A 27,735-nucleotide genomic window follows, 5' to 3' on the forward strand; every position below is an offset into this window, starting at 1 on the left:
AAGGTTACACAAAGCTACGTACTCCGCGATAAGGCAATCAGGTAGTCATCCAAAATGTACGACGCCTTGCCTACGGGTAGTGAGCTACCGAGATGTCACATCGGTCCTAATGTCATCAGCCAACATCCCACATCTCGCCATTGCTCGCGCTGAGAGCATTGCGCTTCTTCACCTCCTCCATTCTGTTCCAATACCGCCGTCTTCGAATCAATACAATCTTACCCTCCCAGAGCAGGGCTACTCACTGTCTTTCAGGAAGGAGCGAGAATTGACTAGCACACTTGCCTTTCTCTCGTGTACGAAGGATGACCCAGATCGCGTTCCCGCTGTTTGCATCAAGCAAAACACGGCAACGGCATCAATAAGCGTTCTAATAGCAGTGAACAAACGCAACGCACACGGTGGCAACATAGTATTACGGGAGTTAGAGCAGAATCTTGAGAGCATCTTTGCCATCCTTGCGCGGGTGACGAATCGTACGTGATAACATTACTTTCCCTATTCAAGACTGATCAAACTGAGCAGGAGACCGTTCCCTCGACCTTGAACATAAGATCTTTATGGCGATCGTCACGATGTGCTCGCGCCGTATTCTCAGTCGTCTTAGATTCATTTCCAATGCTTGGAAGAAGCCAAAACAACCCTTAACGGAAGTTTTGCAAACTACAATACACAGTCTTAACCAACTCGGGAAGGGGAAACTTGGTGCCCTTTTCCACGACGCGAAGCTGTTCACAGAGAAGGCAAAGCATGTGATACGGCTAGTCGGTTTATGGAACAAGCACCAAACAACTCATGAGCTGAGCGAACTCGTTCATGGAACCCACAACTTACGAATAGCGGTAGACGTTGGGCCTTTGCTAGCCATCATACCAAATAGTATGATGGTCCCAAGCTCAAGAAGCAACCTGGTCAACATCATTAGCAAAGTCGCGAGGTACCGAGAAGCCGCTCATTTCCTGCACCGAACAGCGAAGAAGTATCCAATAGTTCGGCGCATGAAGGCCGTACCTGCCGATCTACCTGGCACCTTCTTTGATCTCGTCCCAACAAGCTTCAATACCCCAAATATTGCAACCAGGCTTAAGACAATCGATCCTGTGTACCAGAGGTCTCAGATCAACTACATTTGCAACCTGCTAAACACTACGGAGTTGCAAGCAAACGAAACTATTGCGGCTCAAATGAAGAAGACAATGACGGAAGCGAAGATCCATGCCGAAATTCAGCTTCTCTACTACTGTGAACTCAATGACTTGCGTCCACCACCTCGAGTAATATGTTCGAGCAAGGACGCTTGTTATCTCTGTAACGCGTTTATAACCGCGCATGGGAGGATGCACATGCCTAGATACCACGGCCGATTGTATCCTGGATGGCGATTGCCGCTGTGTCCAGCTCTGAAAGCTATGGAGATCAGGTTCAACGATATCCTGGACAATACGCTTAGGCATAGTCTTTACGACATTGTCTCAAAGCGGCGCAAGACTGTATACCCAGATCCCAATGAAAGCACGCTGCTCACTCTCGCCGCCTCGACGTCAACGCTGCGCAGTTCGTTACTATCAAGAGCAACAAAAAGGGACACAGAGGCTGTGCAAACCCTATCACACAACGATGTCGTTCAAGGAGATTCTTCGGAAACGTCGAGTATTTCGACAGTTAAAGCGCCAGTGGAAGAAGTGCAGGTTGTCGGGTGTGCGACGAACGACACATGCGTCACGATAGAGGAAGAGGCGAAGGCGGACAGTTTACCGGTGAATGTCACTGCTCCAGAAGTAGTCTCGGGTTACTCTCATAGCTATCGGGCTATGCCACTTGGACACGACAACGGCGACGTCGTGGCGCTTGTTCCAGGCCAACCGTTATCGTGCACCATTGCAGCTGGCAACATGTCGCCATTCTACGCCGCGCGATCTTTAGAAACGCAAATTGAATATCCTGCGGAAGAAGCGCAGATGCACACCGACGGTACCCCAAAAGACGTTGAATATGATCTAGAATGGGTGGTTGATCGGGAAGCTGGACGACAGTATGAGCATTTATCAGCGTCGATAATTGACGCGGAAGGACTAGAGGGTGAGTCTACGCATGAGCTAGACGATCGGAATTGTCTTTTCTTCGTAGCTCGTGGCGTTCTGATGAAGATCAGGGTGCGACGGGAAGATGCTGGAAATGCCGAGTGATGGTATTCGCGAACAAGAGACAATGTTTCGTGTCGATGACCCAATCCAGATTGAAGTACACCTGATGTTTATGTTGGTGATAAATCGAAGATGGCATGGCGAAAGCGAAGTTGTTGTGAGGAACATGAGTGTGAGTGAAAGATGAGCGGGGTGGGCGCCACGTGGCTGTGCTGTGGCGCACTAGCGCATGACGCGCCTGCCCGCATTCCCACCCAGTCAACTTTCCTGCGCGACTTCCAAGGTTGTTCAATCTGCAACCACGCAAACATACCACATCTACCTTCATCATAGACATAACGCGACCCCTCCACGCATAAATCAAGGGAGCGGTCAAAAAGAGCTTCAAAGAGTTGAGGTGATTCGAAAGGTAGGCGCTTCCAGGTTGCATTGCCCCTCCGAAGCTTCGGGAAGCAGGCGAGCTTAATATTTTGGCAGCCCAGCATATCACTGACACTTCCTCCTATAGCCATACACTTCCCCTCCTTCCATACTGCCATACCCGATCCCGCAGACATGGCCTCGACCGCGCTCATCGACGCCGACATGGCGCCCACGCTCCAATCCATCCTCGACCAGAAGACGCTGCGGTGGATATTCGTTGGCGGAAAGGGTGGTGTGGGAAAGACTACAACCTCGTGCTCCCTCGCCATCCAGCTCGCAAAGCACCGCAAGTCTGTTCTCCTCATCTCGACCGACCCCGCGCACAACCTCTCGGATGCCTTCAACCAGAAGTTCGGCAAGGACGCGCGCCTCGTCAACGGCTTCGACAACCTCAGCGCCATGGAGATCGACCCCAACGGCAGTATACAAGACTTGCTGGCAAGCGGAGCGGAAGAGGGCCAAGACCCAATGGCGGGCTTGGGTGGCATGGGCAGCATGATGCAAGATCTGGCCTTTAGCATTCCCGGTGTGGACGAAGCCATGTCTTTTGCCGAAGTGCTCAAGCAAGTCAAGTCCATGTCCTACGAAGTCATCATCTTCGATACGGCGCCCACGGGCCACACGCTACGGTTTCTCCAATTTCCCACCGTTATGGAGAAGGCTCTCTCCAAGGTCTCGCAGCTCTCGCGCCAATTCGGGCCCATGCTCAACTCTTTCCTCGGTGCATCCGGCAGACTACCCAACGGACAAAACATGGACGAGCTGGTTGAGAAGATGGAGAATCTGCGCGAGACAATCGGAGAAGTCAATGGCCAGTTCAAGGACGCCGACCTCACCACCTTTGTGTGTGTCTGCATTCCCGAGTTCTTGAGTCTGTACGAGACGGAGCGGATGATCCAGGAGCTCAACAGCTACGAAATCGACACGCACTCCATTGTCGTGAACCAGCTGCTGTTCCCCAAGGAGGACAACCCCTGCGAGCAGTGCAATGCGCGACGGAAGATGCAGAAGAAGTACCTTGATCAGATTGAAGAGCTCTACGACGAGTTCAACGTGGTCAAGATGCCGCTGTTAGTCGAGGAAGTGCGCGGCAAGGAGAAGCTCGAGAAGTGGGTATTGCACACCGACTCAGGATACCGTGTACTAACAGCGCTTCCAGATTCAGTGAGATGCTCGTCAAACCCTTCGTCCCACCGCAGTAGGCCCGTGCCGTTCTCAAACGCGGTAACAAGTAGCCTAGATTTGAGAGCCTCAACCCCTTTGGTACCGCTTTGGGCCTCACGGTACATTTCTCTTTTGCCGATTTCTCGCCGTCTCACCCTTGTACATCTTGCGATACCATGTGGTTCTGCGATTTCGCGTATTTCGCCTTCTTCCCCACACATCACGACTCAAGCAGCACGGAGTTCTGTACCTTTAGCGACTAGCCCCGATCTATCGCAGCCGGTGGAAATGAAAGATTCTGCCAAAGCAGGAAAAACTTTGAAAGCCTCGTTCTCCATATGCGTAACATGCCCGTGGACAGCTGACTTGAAATGCTGCACGCGACTGGGAGGATTCGGAGATATACGTTAGCCGCTGGACCAGGAACGCCAGTGCCTGGGGTGCATTCAGCCCACCAACACAATTATTGGGACTGTTGCGCACCCCGCATAAGTACCGTGCACTAGCCCAGAAGGGTGCTGACACCGACGTTTCTTGCTTCTATACCACCACACACGTTCGGGGTACAAACAGCTTCTGGTCTGCTCCGTGATGTTGTTGTTTAGGTACCTTCCTGTCCACGTTAGCGAAAGCCATCGGGCGCATCTAAGTCGACTACGTCATGCTCTTACCCCGCAACATTCAGCACCACCAAATGAGCGCTCCACATCCATCACGACAAATACCCGTGTGTCGCGTGCAAGCAACTTATACGCATGCCGGCTTGTACAAGCACCGCAGTCGCACATGATGAAAATGCGCTGACACCGAAGCCTCAGTGCAACAAGCAAAAACGATGCACTTTCCATCAGCGACCAGGACAAGACATCTCTCCACTTCCAATACTTGACGCTCTATCGCTGATGTCAGGCTATTATACCTCGGTATTTACATTCATTGGCTGTCACACCACGCTGTTACTTGTGGCTGAATGCCGGTAAACGCCTTCTTTCATGCATGCTGCATGCGGTAGTGTGCGGGATCATGCGTTCGTCTCGTCGCGTGCACACAAAAGCGCCGAACTGAACAACGTCGACTAATCGATTTGGAAGGGAAGGCGACACGAATGAAGTAGGTGGGTCTGGTTGAACGTGTAGTTCTACCGATAAAGCCGACGACGAACTGCCACACCTGCGACACTTGAGGTTATGCGACTTGCGACGCTGATCTCGAGGCTGAGTCTTCCGGCTTTCATGGGGCTGAGCACATCCGGCATCTACAACAACCGCATTCCACCATCGAAGTTTCTGTGGCGTACATCCAGCCCAGCGGCGAAATGTCTAATCTTAGGATAGCCACGTTGGGCACAGACATCCCCTGGACAAGCGTCCAGCAAGCGCCATCTGACCCCGGTACCCGTAGCTTTGGTGTGGGCGCCGATCACCAGAATGGTCCAGGATGGTCCCACTACCTGGTCCGTTTACTTTGACCGCCGGGAATACTCAGCGGCAGGGCTTGGAAGGACCTGGTGTGCTGAGGTTAGTCAAGATGGCGTGGGTAAGTATATAGTCTGGTGTGTTTCACGCGACTGGGTAGGTTTGTAGTCAGGCTGTTGTGCGGTGTATTCTCTCACTTTGTGCTTGTGTCGGGTCATTTGTCTTGTCGTCGGTACATTCTTTATTGTATATTGACATTGACTTGACCACTTCGACACACCCGTCAATCAACATGGCACCTTCTGTCCTCCGTCTAGGAGCCCTACTGCTCGGTGCAGTTCACTCTGTCACCGCAGCTCCCGTCGAAATCGAAGGCAGAGGTACATTCACCCTCCCCTCAACACCATCTCCACCCAACACCCTCACTAACTTACCTACAGCGGTATCCTCAACCCTCCTCTCCAACCTCGAATTCTACTCCCAATACTCCGCCGCCGCCTACTGCCTCGGCAACAACAACAGCCCCAACACAAAAGTCACCTGCCCGCAAGGCAACTGCCCCCTCATCGAAGCCGCCACAACAAACACCCTCTCCGAATTCGAAAACAGCATAAAATCAGACGTGACGGGTTTCGTCGCCACAGACTCCACAAACAACCTCATCGTCATCTCCTTCCGCGGCTCCCGCTCTGTTCGTAACTGGATCACAAACGTCGCCTTCCCGGTTCTACCAACAACCATCTGCCCAACCTGCAACGCCTCAACCGGCTTCTGGAACTCCTGGCTCGAAGCACAGAAACCCGTTCTAGCAGCGCTGGCCACAGCAAGAAAACAATATCCGACCTACCGCATCGTAGCAACAGGCCATTCCCTCGGCGGCGCACTCGCGAGTCTCGCCGCAGGCTACCTTCGATCCACAGGCACGACCGTCGATTTATACACATACGGCGCGCCGAAGATCGGGCTGGCGGGCGTGAGCGACTACATTACCAAAACGGGTATGGGCGAGACGTATCGGGTTACGCATAAGAACGATCCGGTGCCTAAGTTGCCGCCTGCCTTACTCGGATACCGCCACATCAGCCCCGAGTACTATGTTACTAGTGGGAATGATGTGCAGCCTACGGCGGGGGATATCAACATGTTGACTGGGAATCTGAATTTGAAGGGGAACGAGGGGGATTTTGGGGTTGATGTGGATGCGCATTTGTGGTATTTTGGGGAGATTAGTAAGTGTGAGGGTAGTCAGGGGATTGAGATTAAGGCTTGATGAGCTTACGATAGTCATGATGTCTATGAGTATCTTCTTTAATGTATATATTGCTTCCAAAAGTCATGTGCCGAGGATTTGTGATGGGTGGCGTGAGCGTAGATGCATAGCCACGAATTCAATGAACACACTTGTGAACTCAGGAAATAGTGTATGAACACCTCGATTCATCTTGTACAATTACGAATGCAACACGCAAACACCCACCCACACCGTCGTTGACGGATCAAAGCTCAACATACCCCCGTTGAGTACAGTGCGCTAAAACACGCTGGCCCGTCTTTATAACGCCAAAACACCACAACATGCTGCCCTCCTACGCTGACGCATCAGAAACACTACTTCTTCTTGCCTTTGCCCTTGCCTTTGGTCGCCGAACCCTTAGTCGCCGAGCCATTTGTCGCAACGCTGCTTGCCCTCGATGGTGTCGCCGATGCCGATCCAGCCTTGCCCTTGACAGTGTCGAGCTGCTTGTTCTGCTCTCTATTAGTATACGGCATCATCACCAGATCCAAACTCAACATACCTTGACACCATTCTTAGACTTCTTCTTCGGCTGCTCCTCTTCCTCCTCCTCCGTCTCCTCTTCCTCGTACCCACGCTTGCCATTCTTGTTCTTGAGATCGCCCTCGCCGAGCTCGCGCACGATAGCCGAGATGAGCGTAGTGCAGCGACGGCCAATCTCCTGCGGTGTACGCGAGAGGAAGAACCAGTCGAAGCGGAAGAGGGGCGATTCGCGGATCTCGTCGCGGATCTTCTCGTAGATGTACTCGCCTTCGACGCCGTGCTTGTGCAGCATGACGACGAGGAACTTGTCTTCCTCCTCGGTGTACACCTTCTTGTTGGTGGTGGAGACGGTGTACTTGATCTGCATCTGCTGGAGGGGCATGCGGTACATGCCAATCTTCTTGGCGATGAGGCGCTTCTTCTCTTCCGACTGTCGCACACGGAGCTCGCCCTCTTCGATGACACCCAAATGCTTTTGCCAGTTGTCCAGCGACTTGTACTTCTTCCAAAAGACCTTGGCGTAAGCTTTGATCTCGTCGGCGTCTTTGCCGTCGACCTCCTCCGATATGCCCTCGTAGTTTTGGCGACCGTACTTGGCGCTGCCGTTGAGGAACTGCTGGAAGTCACGCTTGTTCCATTCAGGAAAGCCCTCTTCGATCAGGCGTTCTTTCTCGGCCTTCTCCTCTTCTGTCAGTGGCTCCGCATCATCAATCTCCTGCTGCGCAAGTTGCTGATCGGCCTCACGGGCTTCGAGATCCTCGTCCGGACCTTCTGGGAGAGGAGCTTTGAGGTTGTTCTCCTTGCGGTACCATGCGGTCTCCTTGTCTTGGAGTTCGGAGAGCCGCTTGGGGAAGAACTGGTAGTCGTGGATGGTGATCTGTTTCGGCGCGCGGGGTATCCTGGGTTGCTTGTTCTCTGTTCGTCCACCAGTGACCAGCGTCTTGCGGTAGTACGAATCGATGCCGTAGTTTTGCTCCTTGCGCTCTCGCTTCGAGGGGTTGATCCAGGAGATGCCGATTTCCTTCTTTCGTGGTTGGAAAGTTTCGCCATTCCACTCGTAGGTTGAGTCCGAGGTGAACTTCTGGAGATCGTCAAGACCGAGCGTCTCGTACCTCTTGTTGAGCTTCTCTGTCATCTCCTCACCACGACGCATAACAGCCTCGAAGTCGTCATCGGCGAGCTCGCCGTCAGCTGCTGGACCGACGGGGCCCTTGCTTGCAAACACCTTCTCGGCACCGTGCTGGATCATGGTCAGGAGCTCGTCCTTGGATGCGGCGTTCTTGACGGGTTGTTGCGAGCGGCCTTGCTGAATGACTAGCTGGTCGAGACGCAGCTTCTGGGCCGCACGTTCAAGCACCTTCTCTTCAATGGCCATCTCGGTGACAAACCGGAAGACGTAGACCTGCTTGGTCTGACCAATACGATGGGCACGGTCCATGGCTTGCAGATCGGCCTGCGGGTTCCAGTCACTGTCGAAGAGGACGACGATATCAGCAGACGTCAAATTGATACCCAGTCCACCAGCACGGGTAGTCAGGAGGAACAGGAACTTCTCCGACCCCTCCTTATTGTAGTCGTCGATAGCCTGGATACGGTCCTCGTGGGCGGTCGAACCGTCAATGCGGCAGTACTTGTAATCGCGCATGACTGAGTAGTCTTCCATGATGTCTAGCACACGACTCATCTGCGAGAAGATGAGCACTCGACTGCCCTGAGCCTTCATACGTTTCAGCAGCTTGTCCAGCATGACCATCTTCGCAGCGTTGGTGACGAGATGTTCATCGGTAGTGTATGGCGGACCAGGCTCGGCGCCTTCGAATAGGTACGGGTGGTTGCAGCACTTTCGCAGCTGCATGACGATGTTGAGCAGACGGGTCTTGGACTCCTTGTTGCCGGCACCGCCATTAACCGCGTCGATGTCCTTTTCGAGAATCTTCTTGTACCACTGCACCTGCATGTCGGACATGCCCACGTACAGGTTGATCTCCTTTTTCGGTAGAAGCGACTTCTCGACATCGGCCTTGACACGTCGGAGCAAGAAGGGTCGGAGGACCTTGTGGAGTTGTTGGACGACGGCGTCCGAGTCGGCGTTCTGGGAGGTGAACCAGTCGTCGAAAGCGGCGGAGTCTCCGAAGACGTCGGGGAGGAGGAAGTTGAGCAGGGCCCAGAGCTCGTGGAGGTTGTTTTGAAGAGGGGTACCTGTGATTAGCAAGCGGCTTCGAGAGTTGAAGACGCGGACCATCTGGGCGAGCGACGATTCCTCGTTCTTGATGCGGTGGGCTTCGTCGATGATGATGTACTCCCATGCGAACTTCTTCAGGTGCGATTTCTCGCGCAGAATCATCTCGTAGGAGGTGATGCAGACATCGAAGCCATCGGGTACCAGGCGCTCCTTGATGAGGTCGGCGCGGTCGTCCTTGTTACCCTGGAGGACCAGGACGTTGACGTCAGGGCACCACTTGGCGAACTCGCGCTTCCAGTTGTCGAGTGTCGACTTGGGCACTGCGACCAGGTGAGGACCGTGAATGCCGGCAATGTAGCGGAGGTAGCCGATAAAGGAGATGGTCTGCAGCGTCTTTCCGAGACCCATCTCGTCGGCGAGGATTCCGGAGATACCGTTCTCGTGTAGGGAGATGAGCCAGTTGAGACCCGCAACCTGGTAGTCGCGCATGGTGCCGCCCTTGATGAAGCCCGGTGATTCCCTAAAGACCGTCTCGTTGTGTCCGCCATGCTTCTCCTCGCGCACCAGCTCGGCGTCCTCTTCCTGCTCAGTCTTCCGGCGACGCTCCGCAGCGGCACCTCCTTTCCGCACCTTGCTGGCCTTTGATTTCTTGGTCTCTTCGGCATCCTGGCGGTCGATCTCGGCGAGAATCTCCTTGATGCGCGGGTTGGGGTTTGTGTCGATGAAGTGGCGGAACAGGTCCGTCAGACCGAGGAGGTATCGAAAGCGGCGGATGGTGTCGTCTTCCTGTGAGAGGAGCCAAGTTAACAATGTCTCGAATGTAGTGCGCAGTGACGTCGCGTACCTTTGACGCCCTCAGTCCCTCCGCCTTCTTGCCGTACATGCTCTTGCGCATGTTCATCTCTTCGGCGCGTTTTCTTCGGCCGTCGACTGGCGCGTCACCAGCGACGCTGTTTGCTGTGGTGTTGGGGTTGGTATCCGAGTCCTGTGCGCGTGTCAGTTGTTGGACCGGGTGAGTGTGGCGCGGTGTCGGAGTCATCGTACTGTGTAGTCTGGGGTATCCACATTGTACTGCGTCTGGAATGTTAGCCAATGTCTTCTCGTGGTCGCGCCTTCCTCCCGCTTGACATGTGAGTGTCGCGGTGAGGAAGGCGCAAACGGGGGTTGCGCTTACGCCAAACTTCTTGAAGCCGTTCATTGTGTCGTCTGGCTGGTCCTGCATCTCGACATCGGAATGCGCCGACACCTCATCCGAGGACGGCTCCTCCTTCTTCGCAGCGCTCTTCCGCGGCATGTTGCCTGTTTGGGCTGTTCGCCGCGTGTAGTTGTGTTGGCGTCACGGTCGCGATGGCGCAGTGAATGGTAGTACGTCTGTCGATGTTTCGGAGTGTTGGATATGAAGACGTGGACGCGTTGGGACGTGTTCGTGGCGGCTGAGGTTTGCGCGATGTATGTGAGGATGGCTTGAGAATAACTGTGGACGACCCTTGGCGCGTCAGGTCGGCGGCGCGCTATCCTCGTTGCGGTCGTGCGCACTACCCCATGCCTGCATCTCTAAGCCTACCAACTTCCATTCGCTCAGCAATTCGACATCCACGCGTCCCCGACTACGAACATCAACCCATTTGAAACTTGATGCCACAGAAGGGAAGAAATGAGACGGACGCGATTTGCGACGCGATATCGAACATGACGTCAGACAGGTGTTTCCATCACCGGTGCCACATACGATCAATTCAGGAGTGCTACGTTTTCTGCTGGCATAGCTTGCTTGAGCCATAGCATACTGCAGCTACAATACGACCTTTTGTTCCATTGTTTCGACGACTTCTTCTAGTCCCTGATCCTACATCTGGACTGCTCGCCAAACTTTCCTCTTAGGATCACGGTTATCTGCTGAACTGGTTCTTCATCGTTAAGCTTTCGAGCTGAGTAGGCTACCTCCAGCCATCAAATGGGTCATAGCCGATTTGAAGCATCTATCGAAATCTCTAGGTCTATAATATCCCATCGGCATGCCCTCGGCATCTCATCGGCATGGTTGAGAAACCGGATTGCAAGATTACCAAGGCATTGGGAGCCGTAGAGTGGGACAATAACGCATCGTAAGTCGGCAACATGAGAAGCGAAAGACTGCAGCAACTCTAGAGATTGTTAAGCAGTCGGCGTTACTTCTCCACCACTGACGTCACTGTAACCAAGACAATCGTTGCATAAGTAGAAGTTCCTGGCATTGTTGCCAACATTACAGTCTTCATCACGTGGCCAATCATCCCAAGGCCGCATCCATCTTCCCAACATGCCCGCTGCATCCATCACCATCATCTTCTCACCCTACCACGTCGGCCTCCGCAACCACCGCGTCGGCGACGGCCCAAACCGAATACGAGCTCTCGGACTCATTCCCCGTCTTGAAGCTCTAGGCGTCACAGTCCACATCGACGAAATCCCTCCCGTCGACGACTTCGAAGGCGAGATAGGCCGCAGTTTCGAAGTCCTCCGCCGCACCTCCCTAGCAGTCAGCAAAGCGCGAGATGGCAATTCCTTCCCCTTCATCCTCTCCGGCAACTGCATGGCTAGCGTAGGAGCCGCGTGCGGGTTGGGTATCAAGGATCTCAATTTTATCTACTTTGATGCGCACGACGATATGGATACGCCTTCGACGAATGAGAATGGGTATTTTGACGCCATGGGCTTGTCGTTGTTGGCGGGTAAGAGCTGGCATTGGCATACGAAGCAGATACCGGGGTACGCACCGATGAACTATAAGGATAGGTTCTTGTACGTTGGCCTGCGCGATGTGAACGAGACGCAGAAGAAGACGGTTGCGGAAGCTGGGGCGGATGTTATTTGGGGTGATGCTGAGAAGGGTGTGGATTTCCCGGGCGAGTTGGAGAAGCGTCTTGACAAGAGGGATATGTCGCCGTCGCTTGTGCATCTTGACTTGGACGTCTTGGACAAAAGTGTGGGCATGGTCAATGGATTTGAGAGTGAGGGTGGACTACAGGAGGAAGATGTCGTCAGGTGCATGAGTTTGTTGCCGAAGAAGGCCACGCCGGTATCGTTTACCATGTGCTCTTTCAATCCCAACCTGGGTGATGGAGATAAGATTGCAGGTATAGGCATTCGCGCTGCTGTGGCCTTCGTGAAGGCTTTGATTGCGACGTCGGTGCTATCTGCGCAACAATAGTGAATGCGATCAAGAAGGGAATAGCAGACTTGCAAAAATGAGACCAATCCCGATCATGGAAAAGGCTATCGTTGTTGTTGTTGTTGTTGTTATGATAGGTATGGTGTTAACAGCGTTATGGGGGTATCTCGGATCTAGAAAGATCCAAGTCTCGAACAGGTAAGTGCCCTCTACTAGGTGTCTCAAAGGTCGTAATCGAAGTTTAACACGTACTCCATGTGAGGTGTGCGCGAGGAGTTGTTGTTATAAACAGGGGCCTTCGCCCGTACTTCTCACAAAGGCTCCCAAGGTCATGGGCCGAACGACAGACTTTCTCGTAATGCCTAAGAGATGATTTATGCAGAAGCAAGACGATGCTGCCACTGCAGCCCCATGTCGGATAGAATGCAAAATGGTGACTTCCACTTATTAAAAGCAGTCGACTGCGCCCAGGGCCATGGGCCTGGGAAGTCGCGGCCGGCACAGCGTTTCCGCCAAGCCGCGCGACCCCAAATCGCCCCGCCCACCTCCAAATGCCTTCCTTCTCGTTATCTATAGCGATGATCGTACGCGTTTTGATTTCAGCGTGAATCAAGTGCGCCTCTGGTTCAGACTGCGGTCTGGTCCTGGTTCCTCAGCGCGACGCTGCAACCTCACGCCACGTCCTATTTTCACCCCACCCGACGCGCCGTGCGCGCAGTCCACCTGGGCACTCGCCGACACATCTCCAGGGCTCCTGCTGAATGGTCGACGCGCGACGCCCACCTGCCCAGGCAACAGCGAGGATGTCTGCCCATTGGCCCTTCACACGCAGCCCGCCATTTCTCTCGTATGCAGTGCAAACGCCATGCATAGCAGCGCCACGCATGACCTCGCAGCTGAATGCTTCGAGCGTCCACTTCTACCGGTGAGCGTTGGAGCATAGCCCCGCTCCCAGGTAATGCTCATTCACGTCAAGTCCTCCCGCAGCACCTTTCCGCAGCTCCGTCTACACAGCGACAAAGTTCACTCATTTTTTCTTAATACGTTGTTCCTGAGTGTCCCCGCGAAGGGCGCCATTCTATCTACACGAGCGACAGCGGACGTGACAGCTTCATTCCGTCCATGTCAGCCTGACAGCGAAGACAACACAGAACATCCAAATGCGCCTCATCAACTGCTCAACACTCAAGCTGAAAGAGTTCTTCGGCACGAACATCCCGCGCTATGCTATTCTCTCGCATACCTGGGGCGATGAAGAGGTGTCGTTCGCCGATTTCACCACGGGTCAGCATACTGTCCGATCTGGCTACCAGAAGATACTTTTCACCTGCCAGCAGGCCACCAAAGACGGAATTGGATACGCATGGGTAGACACTTGCTGTATCGACAAAAGCTCCAGCGCGGAGCTTTCCGAGGCAATCAACTCTATGTTCGCCTGGTATTAGAAGTCAGTCCGCTGTTATGCGTATCTTTCTAATGTCTTGGCAGCTAGTATAAAGAAGGATTTCCCTAAAAGTAGATGGTTCACACGGGGATGGACACTCCAAGAGATGCTAGCTCTAAAAACGGTCTGCTTTTACGATCAACAGTGGGTGGGCTTCGGCACTTTGACTAAACACGCCGGGTGGATATCGAAGATCACAGAGATAGATGAGGCGGTTTTCCGGACTCAACAGCCCTACTGGAGCGGAGAGGACAAATTTGGTTCCTATTCCGTCGCAACGAGGATGTCATGGGCTTCCACGAGACAGACGACACGTGCTGAGGACATGGCCTACTGCCTCCTCGGGATCTTCAACATCAACATGCCGCTTCTGTATGGTGAAGGCGACCGAGCATTTCGTCGTCTCCAGGAGGAGATCATCCGGAAGATCGATGATGATTCCATCCTCGCCTGGGCTCTATCGCCAGAAGACGAGCATCCTAATCCTCTAGGGCTTATGTCAGATTACGACAGGTCAAAACTCCGCTATACAACTAACGTCGACTTCTTGGCCCGCTCACCAAAAGACTTCACAGGCTGTGCCAACTTCACTCGCGCTACGGTACCATCGTCTCTATTCACATTGACCAATACGGGCTTACAGATCCAACTACCAATTGTGCGGGTGTTTGAATGCAGCGAGTATTACTGTCGCACGAATAGAAATTCCGGCTTTGCATGGATCGGGCTACTTGGTTGCTCGGGAGCGTCAAACGGAAACTTTCTAGGTATTCTGCTCTTGCCGGACGGAGACGTGGGTAATTCCAGCGTGAGAGTGGTTCGTCAAAAGAACTTTTACAGTACTATTGCTATTAGTCCAAGAGTCGCTTTCGGTTCAGTTAGTACACCGATGACGATTGCTGGACTTAGCGGGTTCCAAGAAGCGCGATACTTCAACTCCTTTGACGATAACAAGCGGATCATCGTCAACGAATGCAAGGCCATCCGCGACTTTGGTTATCAACTCCAGCGTTGCATATCATGGAAGCTTATTGGGCAAGAACGACAACTGGCTTACCATCCGTTTTGGGATCCAGAAGCCAAGATTCTTACCATAAGACGAGATGACCCGTTTCACAGTATGTTCGAATTCAACTTTGAAACATCGTCGAGCGGTCAAAATCCCAAGTTCAGTGTCTTCATAAACAGGTACGGTAGAGGTACAGTAAGGGAAGGAGATGTCTTTTCAGAAGATGAAAGGCGCGCTCTACAGGATCTTCTCGGGGATGGCGATCTGCCCTATGAAAAGGATCGGATCTATGACAAGGGCGACGTTATGTTACATGACGACGCAAAACGCTTGTTTCATATTAGCGTTGAGGTTCATACTAAGACTATAGGCCCTCACGAGATGGTTAGGGTCAACGTTGACGCTTTGAGAGATGGGTTTTCGGATGAGGATCATCGTTGGCTCTGTAATTGCGAGAAGCATGTATATCTGCATTGATCTATGCTGGTATTCATTCTAGTCAGCTGTATCGTCCTGTTGTTCAGGGGGTACACATGTATAAACGATTTCACGTAGTTGTAGAAGACAAGTTTCGTCATCACATTAGCCAAAAGTAAAAACTAAGACGGCCTACAACCCTAACTATACGTGGCCGTGATAGGATACGAGGCCTGTCATCTGACACCGAGACGCCATGACCATACCTTGAGATAGTCGAGAAGTTTGAAAATATTCGTATCACCGGGGGTTTTACCAATCTCCGGTCATGAGCTCAAGTCGCCAAGTAGCCGGGAATCTACATCCGCGAATTTGATGCGCGACTTCGGGATCTAAGACACGCGCGGGATGGAACCTCGATTGCCTGTGAACATAAGAAGCAAGATCTGGATTGCATTGCATTGCTGTGAGTGTACCTCTAGACAAATCCGCGCAGTTCCCTATCCTCCCAAGTGGGCCCACGTCATCGGCGCATTCTTCGGGCACTCGCTAACCACGTTGGCCCCGCTCAGAAAGCCGCATCTCCACTCTCACCTCCAAACCACGCGATAAGAGCCGTTGGCACCGCCAGCGCGCGGTAGCTTCGGAAAGCTATCAGCGCGCGCCCACCTTCCTGTTTACGATACCAACAATACTCTTGACGCCGTTTACGTACATGCGCAGGCCGCATAAGGCGTGCCGATGGAGCTGGCCAGTTAGACTGAAGGGCCGAGCGCTTATCGCATGGTTTTTGTTGTTGATTCGTTGATCCTGGTAGCATCGCAGACACCGATTTTTCTTGGAGTTGGGTTGAAGATGGGTTAGGGAATGGATCGGGATCATGACTCTGTGCAAGTGGAGATTATGTCTTGGGGATCAATCGATTCGGTAGAGCAGGAAGTGCCGCCGACGTATAAAGCTCGTAGGCCTGCAGCTGTATGGAGCTTCATCACGGACTTTCGCCAGACCCCGGTTTGGACTTTTCGTGGACAAGATGCGCTTCTCTCGGTCGATCGGCGTCGCGTCTTTCGTCGTTGCTGGTGTGCAGGCTGCTGTTTCTTCAACCGGGTTCACGGTATCCTTGACCGACATCGACTACTTCCTACCGCCAAAGCCAATTGCGAAGATATCGAGCTGCGAAGAGATCCAGGCCTCCTTCGAAGATGCGCCGTTTGTGCCGTTCACAGTGGTGAAGTCTCATGACGGCGGTGTGAATGTCGCGTCGCTCACAGCAAGCTATGCGCATGATGATGTATGGCAAGAAGGTTTCATGGACGGTATGCACCCAACTTCCCGCTCTTGGTACCCTTGCTGATCACATATCGCAGCCATTTATGTCCAGGGTAGCGATTCCAAGCCAATGAACTCTTCGTTGACTATACTGTCCGGCACCGCGTCTAAGGAATTAGCTCCAGGACCCTACTTCATCAACGCAGCTGGCCATGTCTACGAGGCATGGAGACTGTTCTCTGATATGCAAGGCGCTTTCACCGAGTCTGCGATCGCGAACGGCGACGGTTCTTACTCGGTCTTGCCTGCGGGTACTGTGGGCCAAAAGCATGCCATCGCCGTCCCTTCGCGTCTCTACTTCACCAAGACGGCTGAGAAGCCTTTGGCTGGTGTAAGGATTGGTATCAAAGACATCTACGGTACGATCACCCGGCTGCGCAGACTACGGGCTACGAGCATCGACTGACAATATCCTTAGATATCAAGGGCCTGCGAACATCCAACGGAAACCGAGCCTGGTACTGGCTATACCCTCCTGCCAACGCGACTGCGCCGCCCGTCCAGAACCTGATCGACGCGGGAGCGATCATCGTCGGCAAGATGATTACCTCTCAATTCGCCAATGGCGAAACCGCAACGGCCGACTGGGTCGACTACCACGAGGCATTCAACCCCCGTGGCGACGGCTACCAAGACACCTCCTCCAGTTCCTCTGGTGGCGGCGCTGGTACCGCTTCTTACTCTTGGCTCGATGTCAGTCTCGGATCCGACACCGGCGGCAGCGTGCGCGGCCCGTCCCAAGTCCAAGGTCTCTACGGCAATCGCCCATCTCACGGGCTGGTGTCTCTGGACCACACCATGCCACTGAGTCCCGTGCTCGACACCCCCGGCTTGTTAGCGCGCAACCCTCAAATCTGGATGGAAGCAGCCCAAGCCATGTATGGCCCCAACATCACCATCACAAGTAACTATCCAACTAGCATCCAAACCCTCGGCTGGCCCGCCGAAGTCGAAGACATCGCCGAACAAATCCTCATCGACTTCCTCGGAAACGTGACCGATTTCCTGAGCGCAAACGCTACCGCTTTCAACGTCACAGCCTCTTTTGACGCCGCGAACCCAGATGTCGCACCTCTTACTGTCTTCCAGAACCTCACCTACGCCATCCTAATCACCAAGCAGCAGATCGAGCTCGTCCGCGAACCTTTCTACGCCGACTACGCCGAAGTCCACGACGGCCGTCTTCCATTCGTTAACCCCGTCCCGCTAGCACGCTGGGGCTGGGGCGACAACCAAACCATCACCGTCGACGAGGCTGTTACCAACAAGACAATCTTTCAAACCTGGGCTAACGAGACCTTCCTCGCTCCCTCTCCCGAGACATGCTCAAAGTCCCTCGTCATGTACGTCGGCTCCACCGGCGGCACCACCTACCGCAATACATACTGGGACGAGCCCGGCGTGCCTTTTGGCTTCGGCAACAGCCGCATATCGGTTATGGCGGAGGTGCCAGACTATGTTGTGCCGCTGGGTGAGGCGCCGTATAACTCGACGATTACGGGGCATGTGGAGTATTTGCCTGTTACGGCGAATTTGATGGCGGCGAAGGGGTGTGATGGCATGTTGTTCTCGCTTATTAATGAGTTGTATGAGGCGGGGATTCTGAAGGAGAGTATGGTTGGGCAGAGTGGGGTTACGGGTGGGGAGATTTTGTTGAGGAGGGATGCGCTGTGATGAGTAGATTGAGAATCGAGTATAGTGATGAATCACGTCGTGTAACTCCTTCATCCTACATGTGTTTGCAGGTGCATTACATGGGGTTGTGCAGTGTTCGGATTCCCACGGCACCGACATCTCCGCCTAGAGCACATGATCTCCCGAACTCGTGGTTTAGATGATGCCGTAGTTGCTGTTACCAAGACCGAAGACATCGAACCAACCGAAAAGTGGACATTTGATAGTGTTCAGAGGTCAGCCTGTCACGCGCTTTCCGGAAAGAGCCCCCCGCGGAAGAAAGAATAGAGTGCGCCTTTGACTTAGACTGCGGTCTGGTCCTTAGTTGGGCTGGGTCTTTGAGATGGTACTTTGGTATACGGTATGATTGCGATAGCTTTGATGTTGTTCGCTGGAGTGCTGTCTGGTGCGTCACCGCAGTACCGTGGTTGTCGACGGGGCTGTGCCCCCCCGCGGAGCTACTACCCCACCTACCAACCTTGGAATACTACCGTGTCAGTTCCACCATCTTTGGAAACCCAGAAGCTCGCCACGACAACAGGATTTATCCCCGCGCATGCGCGCAGACTTCCCGCGGTGCGACGTCTCGGCGGGCGGACGCCATTGGAAGCACTCGAACCGACATGCACAATGATGGCATTGACTCGCATGGATACATAGGGTACGTTTGAGACAATATACCATCGCCCGCCTGGTCAATTTACTCTCTACTCGCTTGAGTAGCGATCAGTCACGCTTTGCGGAAGTGTCCCTCACAATTTATCACAATGCCGGCGTTTAACGTGGAGTGCGTAGAAGACGCGCCGAACGCGACGGGACCAATCATTGAGGACATCACAGAGTTCTGCGACTTCTGCGTTGTGCTTATGGAGTTCATTCTCGAAGACTCAAAGCCTGGTACGAAGGCACTGCGCACAATCCTAAGCTCCCCACCCGAGACCAGTTCGGAATCGTGCCGATTCTGCGAGATGATATCGAGCGTTCGAGGTTCCACACGGACTGAACTGGTAGAGTCCTATGAGAAGAAGGACTGGTATCCGGGATATAATACTGGCGAAGATTGGGAAGATCAACGAAGGCACCGGCAGTATGAATTCGCTTTCGGTGACGTTGATTTTGCTGTGTGGGCTGACAAAGGTAAGAAGACTGAGTCCTGTTAGTCGTAGTGGCACTGACAGTATAACCCAGGCAGCGCAGCATCTAGACCCTTCTTCGGCCGTCCTCCCATTCTTGACCCCTCTGTAAGCCAAGTGTGTGATTTAGTCCGCGCGTGGCGAAAGGGATGCAACACTCACGAAGAATGCCTCCCCGAGGCACAAATGCCGATGCCAACCCGGGTCCTGACGCTGTGTCGAGATGGTGCACAACCTTCAATTCGACTTCTCGAAAGCAACGGCCTGAAAGGACAATATATTGCGCTAAGTCATTGCTGGGGCTCGACCAAGAACCGACCAATGCAAACAACCTCCAAAAGCTTCGCAGCATATCACGAGGATATAGCATTCGTTGATCTACCAAAGACGTTCCAAGATGTTGTAAGCTTTGCTCAAGCTATCGGCATCGCATACATTTGGATCGACTCGCTATGCATCGTCCAAGACGACCACCAGGAATGGATGTCTGAGGCAAGGAAAATGGGCAGTGTATATAGAAACGCAGCGTTAGTGGTGGCTGCTTCGGGCGCGGAAGACTCCAGTAGAGGCCTCTTCACGACCGATCGTCCAAGAGCGAGGGTTTTCCGGCTACCCTTCATCGAGGATGATCAAATCAACGGGACATTCAACTTCATGCCGTTGTCGCATAGCGACAGAGACCCGGGAGTTGGTCCTCTGGAGAAGCGGGCATGGACACTCCAAGAGCGTTGGCTGGCGCGACAGTTCATATCCTTCATGCCACAGGGTATTACATGGGTATGCAAACGCAGGGAAGTAACCGATACAGGTCGATCCTACAAACTGGCCAGCCCGTTCTACCGATACGGAGGCCCGAGATATGACTGGGACAACTTATTGCGCGAATACACGATGAGAGCTCTAACCATTCCATCGGATCGTATTGAGGCTATCAAAGGAATTGCTGAAGAGATTCAACGTTCTCGAAATGATCAATACCTCCCACATTGCGGTATATGAACTGGTGGGCCTCTATCCCAGCTATTTTGGCTTAGAGATGGCCCATGCTCCAGTGTCGAAAAAGCGTCCAACGTGGGTTCGTGGAGCTGGGCGGCCACCGAAAGCGCTAAGAGATGGCCGGAAGTTCGTTACCCGACAGGATATCATCACTTGAAGAGGTCGGAAACGGCACCCGATGGAATGGCACCCAAGATACTGGCATTCACCGGCAGGGGCCACCTTGTAGTAACGGGGCATTTAAGCACCAGTCAACAGGCCCGGAGCTATGTGAGAGATAAGAAAGCCGCACGCGAACTCACGCTTGATAAACTCCAGAAACAGCATGACTGGTGGAGTGAGGAAATACAAGACTTCCATATTCTCACGCAAGAGAAGGACGGTTCTCATGGACAAACAGTGCTGGGGATGGCGCGGTTCGATCTCGATGGCGTTTCCTCATATACACATGCAGGTTTCTTCGCGAAGCAAAATCATTGGGGCAAAGATGATCCCGAAGACTATCCGGAAGTGGGTACCCCAGAATCGCGTTTGACAGAGCACATTATCGTAAGCAGTCATCCGATAGCCACCGCATGCTGAGACTGACATTCGCTAGAACGGGGTAGTTTACCACATAGATTGGGCCCCATTTTGTGTGTACTGGGCACTTCTACTTGAGCAAGTTGATGGAAACAGGTTTAGGCGTGTAGGTATGGCACTCCTCTTGCCGATCGCGTATGAAGCCTTCCAGGTTCAAGTACAAGAGTACGAAGTTATGTAGACTATACGGCATACAATAGCGTATCAAAGACAAATTGAGACATTTGAGAGCAATGTCGACTTCTAAGCCGTTTTCATACCTACCAAAGCAAGTATTGTTAGTTGCGATATCTCTCATTTGGAAGTACCTTGATTTGGGGGATGGTCGTGTATTAAGATATTGCGAATGGCTGGTCGCTCTGCGTCATCGCAGTAGCATCAAGCAAAGAATATTATGAGCGGGCACATGCGCGTGGGTTTGAGTATGCAATTTCAACATCAAAGCAGAGACTGCGATTGTAGTATCAACACGCTGAGGGTATCGCAGCTGGGATACAGCCCACCCCACCCCCTCACATCTTCATCCCCCCAACCCTCCCCTTCTCCGGCTCCCCCTCCTCATTCTCATACAGCGGATTAACCTGCACCTCCCTCAACCACAGCCTAAACGACTTATCCAACGTCTTCGCATTCATAACCGCACAATCCTTGATCTCCTGCGCACTCAAATACGATACCCCCTCTGCATCACCCCCCGCAATCGCAATCGCCCGCTGCAGCAATATGCAATTCTTCTGCGTATATATCGCCCGGTACACCGCTTCCTCGATGCTAGCACCGAAGGTTGTGAAGCCGTGCTTGTGTTGTAGCACAACGGGGCTCTCGGGAGTGAAGCGGGAGGCTAAGGCTGCGCCGAGGGATGCGTTCTTGATGAGGAGGTCGTGTTCGGAGGGCGCTGACGTTCCACGGAGACTATCCATTGTGAATACCTTAGCCCCGCCCAGGCCCATGAAGCCCGCCATGTGGAAGACCGGTCGTACGGGATGCGGCTCCATCGTGCCATGTCCTACAGTAAAAGGGATGACGTCCTCGGAATGCGAGTGCACAACACAATTCACCTTGGGAAACTTCCGCAGTATCTCCCCGTGGATATATCGCTCGCTGTATCCCTGCGGCGCGTCGGCGTCGACGGGCGAGGAGTCCTTGACCCAGTACGATATAAAGTCGCTCATGTTTTTGACAAGCGCCGGGGCGCCGGGGTCGTAGCCAGCGATGATGTATTGCTCCTTGTTGAGCGGGTGGCGCACGGATATATGGCCGAATGCGTCGACGAGGCCGTGGTGGTGCAGGATGTGGTTTGCGCGGATGAGCAGGCGCAGTTGCTGCTGGAGTTGGGGTGGGATGGACATCTTGGGTGCTCGCGACTTGCGCTCTTTGGGCTGTGGCTGTGGCTGGGTTGGCGTGGGCGGGCCTGTTTTGAGCGACTCCGCGTTGAGGGACTCGGCTTTTAGCGATTCGGTGCGCGCTTCTTCGATGATGGATAGTTCGCGTTGTTTGGAGGGTCGGAGGTATTCTTCAGGTTGGGCTGCGTGGAGGGGATGCGATGCTAAGGCGCGTGGATGCGTTGCTTCGGCGGCGGCGTCCCTTTGGGTCTGTTGAGCGGCGCAGTAGTTGCAGAGTACCATTTGGGTGTTCAGCACTTGGAGGAGTGCATTCTGCTGGGTATAGAGGCCGCTTGCCTCGTCTTATGGAGCGAGCGAGCGATGTTTCAAGGTGGCGATGGAAATAGTAGCGTTTGAAACCGCGGATGCCTTGGAGTCGCTAGCACTCTCTCTAGATCTTCACCTGCGTCGCGGACTCGGTGGTGTCGCCTGTGTGAGGTGAGACGATGTGAAAGGCGAATGACGCTTTTCGCCTGGCGTGCGCGATGTTGCTGGCGCATCGTGACATGGTGGTGGATGGGTGGCGGAGGTGTTGCGGGGATGCAGCCGGGTCATTGGGCGCGCGTGAGGGGATCCGATCTTCTAGCGCCATTAGCCTTCCCGCCCGCGACAGCCCTGTCCCTCACTCGCCCCACATCGCGCGGCCCCCATTAACCTTCAAGTCCGCATCTTGAAACGGAACACCGCAGACTCTCAGACTCGCGACGTCGACCCTGTCTCATCAACTCTGTTAGGAGATCTTTCTTGATTGCCACGCAGTCTCGTTCAAGATGGCCGCCCAATACGTGCTGGTTGGCCTAGCAGCCGCGGGACTGGCCTTCTGGTATGACTTTAAGAGCTGGCAAAGCTTTGGTCCGCAATCCTCCCAGCCTGTGTGAATGCGATTGCTGAGTCGCCGCAGGAACTGGTGGCACGCCTCCAACCTTGGAAGGCTACATCAAGATCCGTCGATGGGGACTCTATCTGCTCTACACGCGCCAGAACCTGCTCGATGCAACTCCCATCCCCGCTACGGGCGCGTCTTACATTAATCCCCAGAAGGTGCCGGACCGCGTTGGCAGTAGACCAGGACTTACACGCTGGACGCTACCACAACGCCAGTTCCCTGAGGAGATAACTCCTGGCGCTTCCACGATTCTTCACGATCTCATGCGCGAGTTTGCGGACACGAAGGCGTACTCGGAGTACATTGAGACGCGACCGAGCAAGACCGAAGGCGGAACTGGACCTGCCATCTACGTGAAGCCAGATGTCAAGAACATCAACCCTGTCGCGCACAAAATCTTCTACGAGGTCGCGCACGTGCATCCAGCAGAGAACTCGCTTCATGTGTATGTAAGCCCACAGGACGCGAGACTGGTGATGAAGAGGGGCTGGGGACAGCGCTTTCCAGTGACTTGGTTGGCACCGCCGAGCTGGATCATGGTGTATGCGCCGAGGAACGAAGAGGAAGTGGAGACTGTGAGGGAGATCGTCAGGGCTGCAGTATGCCATGCTGTCGGGATGAATGTCGATGCTGGAGTTTGACCGAGCGGAGGCGCGACACGCGGAGGTGCTACACGTGGTCAGTATAGTCGAGCGCAATTATCCAACCCTTTTCATGACTATACTGCTCGGAAACTTTTGCGCGTATGCACAGATTGTGTTGCGTTCGATGTCTGGGCACGGCACTGGAGAGGAGAACCGACGCCGGACGCTAGTAACGACGGCGCCCGCCGCATCCGCCGCATCTGCATCGCATCCCCCACTCTCTTGCGCTAGCTTACACATGTCGCCCGGCTTGTACGACCCTGCAGAATGGCCTCAATCCGGCATGCAATGTTAAGACCGCTGATGCCGCGACACACTGTCTCTCGAACCTGACATCGTGTCTTGCCTCCACTGTCGCAACCTCACACTTCTCGTACCCCACACCGCATCCATCCAACATGGGTAGCATCGACACCACCCTGAAAGTCATCGTCATCGGCGCCGGTGCGTAACCAATCCCTCAGCCCAACAGACCCCTACTAACACACCAAGGCCCCGCCGGCTGCGCGCTCGCCCACGGCCTCAAGAAAGCAGGCATCTCCTTCGCCATCTACGACAAAGGCGCCGACGTCTACCGCCATCGTCACTGGGCCTTCACATTAGGCTGGGCACGACCATACCTCTTCGACCTCATCCCAGAAGAGCTCAGCGCGCAGATCAACTCATGTCAAGTCGACCCCTACGTCGATTGCGCCGCGCTCGGTGAAGATAGGATTGTTATATATAATGGCCAGACAAGAGAGGAGGCTTTCGCTTTTCCGATACCGAAGGCGCGCGAGATTAATATTAGAAGACTGCGCATGTTGTTAGCCGAGCAATTGGATGTGCAATACAGCACGAGCTTCTCGCACTACGAAACGACCCCCAACGGCGGCGTAACCGTCCACTTCGAAGACGGCACAACCGACACCGGCACCATCCTCATCGGCCTCGACGGCGCCATGTCAAAAGTGCGCCGCTGCCTCCTCCCCCACTCCGGCACCATGGACACCCTCCCCTTCGCCCTAATGAACTTCAACGCTTCCTACACCGCCTCCCAAGCCCTCTTCATCAAAGAACACCTCCACCCCCTCGTCGACATAGCAATCCACCCTGCAGGTCACTACATCCGCGCAAACGTGCTCGACATGCCCGACGAGAAAGACGCGAGTACCTGGACGTTTCAGATCCTGTCTACCTGGCCGCTCAAGTACGTCGAAGACCATGATAACGAAGACGGGCGGTTGGAAAGGCTAAAAGCGCATGTGAAGCGGGATGGATGGGCTGAGCCATACAAGAGCGCAATCGAATGGATACCAGAGGACACGCCTGTGTTACGCGATCAGCTCAAGATATGGAAGACAGTGCCGTGGGATAACCAGAACGGACGGGTTACGCTCTGCGGCGACGCAGCCCACGCCATGACGTTTCACCGCGGGCAGGGCGCTAACAATGCTTTTTATTCTGCGCATTGCCTTGTTGAAGCGTTGAAAAGCGTACAGAGTGGGAGTAAGAGTTTGAAAGATGCGGTCACAAGTTATGATGAGAGTATTTGGAAAAGAGGCGCGAATGAGGTTCAGATTAGCAAGGCGCAGACGTTCTTTACGCATGATGGGTTGGAGGAGTTTGTTAATAGTCCCGTTATGCGGTTGGGGACGAAACCTAGTCATGCTGCGAGGACGGAGGGGTATCAGTAGATTTATGGTGGACTAGACTAAATCACACAAGACCTGCTGCCTTGGCTGCCTCTGCCCACGAGGGGTCTCTATGCCGTCTCGCGTCATCTTCTGCTATCTCTCGGCTTGACCGCTTGCGTTTCAAGTTTGTGGCATTCGGCAACAGCGCGTTGCCAGGATCTGAACACTGTTAGCTTAGAGCCCTTCAGTCAATCGATCGCGAATCGATAGTTATGCTGCATCCCTACCTTGTTGCGCTAACGAGATGTCTTGAACACTTTGTAGAGCTCTGAGCCCACTCTCGAGGACCTTGAGTTTGTCAGTCCACCGCTTTCTCTCCCCGGCAGCTTCTTCGCTCTCGGAAGCCAACGCAGTCACTGCCGTATCGTCTAGGTCGATGACGTCAGCTGGCGAGAACAAAGTCGGAAGCTCTTGGATGAAACATGCTTCAACGGCGAGCACCGCGAAGTCGTCGATGAGTCTCTTGAGGGCGACTTTGTAATAAGCCTCCATGAAATCGGTGGCAGTAGAGCTGGCGTAACTATTCATGTTCGCTTCCGTCTTGGCGAGCAGAGTGTTGACCAACGTGTCCACGTTAATGTGAAGTTTGACGGTGCCCTTGCCGCTGTGGTCGTCGCCGATAACTTCTTTCAGTGATTTCCTAAGCTCTCGGGATTGTCGTTGGCTCTGCGCCTTCTGCACGTTGTCCGTGAGGTAGTGGTTGTACGTGATTGGGTGGCTAGTGTCGTGAGGTGTAAGAAGTTCCGCAACTTTGACGCGAAGCGCATCGGTCAGTTTCGCCAATCTAACAGTGATGTATTGCCTTGAGATGCCAGTTCGGGTTGTTTCGTCGCACACGTGGTCCAGTGCCGTGCGAGCTAAGACATCGGCAGCACGGATGATGACCTCCAGGCAGTCATCGACAAGCTCCGGCCACAGCTTTCGCTGTTCGTGGAACAACTGCCCGACAATAAGCGGATCGAACGTGCCAGGCAGCTCCCGACCTCTGCTTCGTTCCAGAAGTTTGTTCACCTTGATGATGTAGTCTGCGCGATACATCTGGCGCTCGGATAGAGGTTCAGTCGGCACTTCGTCTATGATGGTGATAGCATGGCCTTCCTTGCGCATGTTGGCGGCGAAATCTATCAGGGTAGTCTGGAGAACAGCTCGCAAGCGCCGCTGGTAACCCTCATCGGTAGAAGCGTCACCAAAGAAAGGGTCTGAGTATTGCCCGTCGACCGCAGCTCTGAGGAGTGAAGTGAATGACTCGCTGGCTCGTAGAAGGTACCGGCGCTGCTCATGTGGTGTGTCACGGGATGAGCCAATAGCGTTGAGTCGCGTCGTACATTCCCCAATACCGCTCTTGATCTGCGCAAGCACGTCAGGGAGTTGTGCGACGATATGGTCCTTGAGAATCTGGCTGAGCCTCGGCTTCAGGCTGTCAACTCCAGTTTGATCTGCTGAAAGCTCCCGCCAGACTCCTGCTGCGAAAAAGAGAGCTTCGGCTGTGTCGCGCTCTTTCGTAGGCGCATCCCTCGAAGCGTAATCCCGGTTACGAAGCACATGCCATCCCAGTCGAAATTTCACATCCTTGTTTTGAGCCAAGTCAAGATAGAATTGCTCCATGTCAGATCCTTTGTCGAGTGTGTCCGGCTTGGTGATCAGTCCAAGGGTACGTTCTCCGGCTGGATCGATATCGCGCGAATACTTGGTAATTGACTGGTTGTTGAAGTCATTTTTGGCAGATACGACGGCTAGTATGATGCTGCGTGGATTCATCATGTACGAGAGCACGAGCGACTTTACCGTTTCGGCATCTGTGTCTGATTGAGCCCGGCTTCCAGCTTGGAACAGGCCGGGTAGATCGACAAGGGTAAGGTGCGGTTGATCGCGTCCAGATAGCTCCAGTCGAAGAATGTCGGAGCTGAACACTTTACCGCCTCCTTCGTTGATACCCATCGCTTCTTTCGCTGCCTCAATCACTGGCTCAAGATCTAACTCTTCCAATGCGGCGGAGTAGTGGAACTCGCGCAGCTTCTCGAGATCACTTTCCGAGCGATCCTTCTCATGTGAACCGGGGACGATACTGATCTTGATCGGTGCTTCCGGGCCGCGTCGAAGAATCAGCTCAGTCGCGAACCTGGTACAGAGGTTATCCTTGCTGGGGAACTTGACGCTGGATACCGCTTCCAGCACAGAGCTCTTGCCGGAAGACTGCTCGCCGCATACGATGATCTCAGGAAGGTTGATGTATCGATTGATGCCATGTGATCGGAGATTGTCGACAAGATCCAACAGATCTCTCGTTTCAGTAGATTGCAGAGACAT

General features: G+C 53.8%; 10 protein-coding genes across 10 annotated transcripts; 7 read left to right on the forward strand and 3 right to left on the reverse strand.

The window, feature by feature from the left end:
* Positions 1 to 2,699: 2,699 nt before the first annotated feature.
* GET3 (Golgi to ER traffic- protein) lies at positions 2,700 to 3,769 on the forward strand (the record flags this gene model as incomplete). The annotated part of the gene is made up of 2 exons (XM_049400791.1): positions 2,700 to 3,676; positions 3,727 to 3,769. 2 exons carry the CDS (start codon positions 2,700 to 2,702, stop codon positions 3,767 to 3,769), a joined length of 1,020 nt encoding a protein of 339 aa, XP_049253739.1.
* Positions 3,770 to 5,438: 1,669 nt separating this feature from the next.
* On the forward strand, positions 5,439 to 6,416 carry J4E88_007171 (uncharacterized protein; the record flags this gene model as incomplete). The annotated part of the gene is made up of 2 exons (XM_049400792.1): positions 5,439 to 5,526; positions 5,587 to 6,416. 2 exons carry the CDS (start codon positions 5,439 to 5,441, stop codon positions 6,414 to 6,416), a joined length of 918 nt encoding a protein of 305 aa, XP_049253740.1.
* A 338-nt stretch (positions 6,417 to 6,754) lies between these two features.
* On the reverse strand, positions 6,755 to 10,399 carry J4E88_007172 (uncharacterized protein; the record flags this gene model as incomplete). The annotated part of the gene is made up of 5 exons (XM_049400793.1): positions 6,755 to 6,892; positions 6,943 to 9,891; positions 9,950 to 10,090; positions 10,150 to 10,182; positions 10,280 to 10,399. 5 exons carry the CDS (start codon positions 10,397 to 10,399, stop codon positions 6,755 to 6,757), a joined length of 3,381 nt encoding a protein of 1,126 aa, XP_049253741.1.
* Positions 10,400 to 11,404: 1,005 nt separating this feature from the next.
* J4E88_007173 (uncharacterized protein) lies at positions 11,405 to 12,295 on the forward strand (the record flags this gene model as incomplete). The annotated part of the gene is made up of 1 exon (XM_049400794.1): positions 11,405 to 12,295. One exon carries the CDS (start codon positions 11,405 to 11,407, stop codon positions 12,293 to 12,295), a length of 891 nt encoding a protein of 296 aa, XP_049253742.1.
* A 1,121-nt stretch (positions 12,296 to 13,416) lies between these two features.
* J4E88_007174 (uncharacterized protein) lies at positions 13,417 to 15,186 on the forward strand (the record flags this gene model as incomplete). Its single annotated transcript, XM_049400795.1, has 3 exons — positions 13,417 to 13,694; positions 13,749 to 14,213; positions 14,562 to 15,186. 3 exons carry the CDS (start codon positions 13,417 to 13,419, stop codon positions 15,184 to 15,186), a joined length of 1,368 nt encoding a protein of 455 aa, XP_049253743.1.
* Positions 15,187 to 16,435: 1,249 nt separating this feature from the next.
* On the forward strand, positions 16,436 to 18,129 carry J4E88_007175 (uncharacterized protein; the record flags this gene model as incomplete). The annotated part of the gene is made up of 3 exons (XM_049400796.1): positions 16,436 to 16,442; positions 16,494 to 16,814; positions 16,874 to 18,129. 3 exons carry the CDS (start codon positions 16,436 to 16,438, stop codon positions 18,127 to 18,129), a joined length of 1,584 nt encoding a protein of 527 aa, XP_049253744.1.
* A 767-nt stretch (positions 18,130 to 18,896) lies between these two features.
* On the forward strand, positions 18,897 to 19,374 carry J4E88_007176 (uncharacterized protein; the record flags this gene model as incomplete). Its single annotated transcript, XM_049400797.1, has 2 exons — positions 18,897 to 19,266; positions 19,322 to 19,374. 2 exons carry the CDS (start codon positions 18,897 to 18,899, stop codon positions 19,372 to 19,374), a joined length of 423 nt encoding a protein of 140 aa, XP_049253745.1.
* Positions 19,375 to 21,352: 1,978 nt separating this feature from the next.
* On the reverse strand, positions 21,353 to 22,465 carry J4E88_007177 (uncharacterized protein; the record flags this gene model as incomplete). The annotated part of the gene is made up of 1 exon (XM_049400798.1): positions 21,353 to 22,465. One exon carries the CDS (start codon positions 22,463 to 22,465, stop codon positions 21,353 to 21,355), a length of 1,113 nt encoding a protein of 370 aa, XP_049253746.1.
* Positions 22,466 to 22,992: 527 nt separating this feature from the next.
* On the forward strand, positions 22,993 to 25,428 carry J4E88_007178 (uncharacterized protein; the record flags this gene model as incomplete). Its single annotated transcript, XM_049400799.1, has 3 exons — positions 22,993 to 23,074; positions 23,124 to 23,707; positions 24,217 to 25,428. 3 exons carry the CDS (start codon positions 22,993 to 22,995, stop codon positions 25,426 to 25,428), a joined length of 1,878 nt encoding a protein of 625 aa, XP_049253747.1.
* A 22-nt stretch (positions 25,429 to 25,450) lies between these two features.
* On the reverse strand, positions 25,451 to 27,735 carry J4E88_007179 (uncharacterized protein; the record flags this gene model as incomplete). The annotated part of the gene is made up of 2 exons (XM_049400800.1): positions 25,451 to 25,587; positions 25,656 to 27,735. 2 exons carry the CDS (start codon positions 27,733 to 27,735, stop codon positions 25,451 to 25,453), a joined length of 2,217 nt encoding a protein of 738 aa, XP_049253748.1.

The sequence above is a fragment of the Alternaria novae-zelandiae genome (assembly GCF_023758075.1).
Source record: "Alternaria novae-zelandiae strain BMP 2774 chromosome Unknown scaffold_14, whole genome shotgun sequence".
NCBI classification, from domain to species: domain Eukaryota; kingdom Fungi; phylum Ascomycota; class Dothideomycetes; order Pleosporales; family Pleosporaceae; genus Alternaria; species Alternaria novae-zelandiae.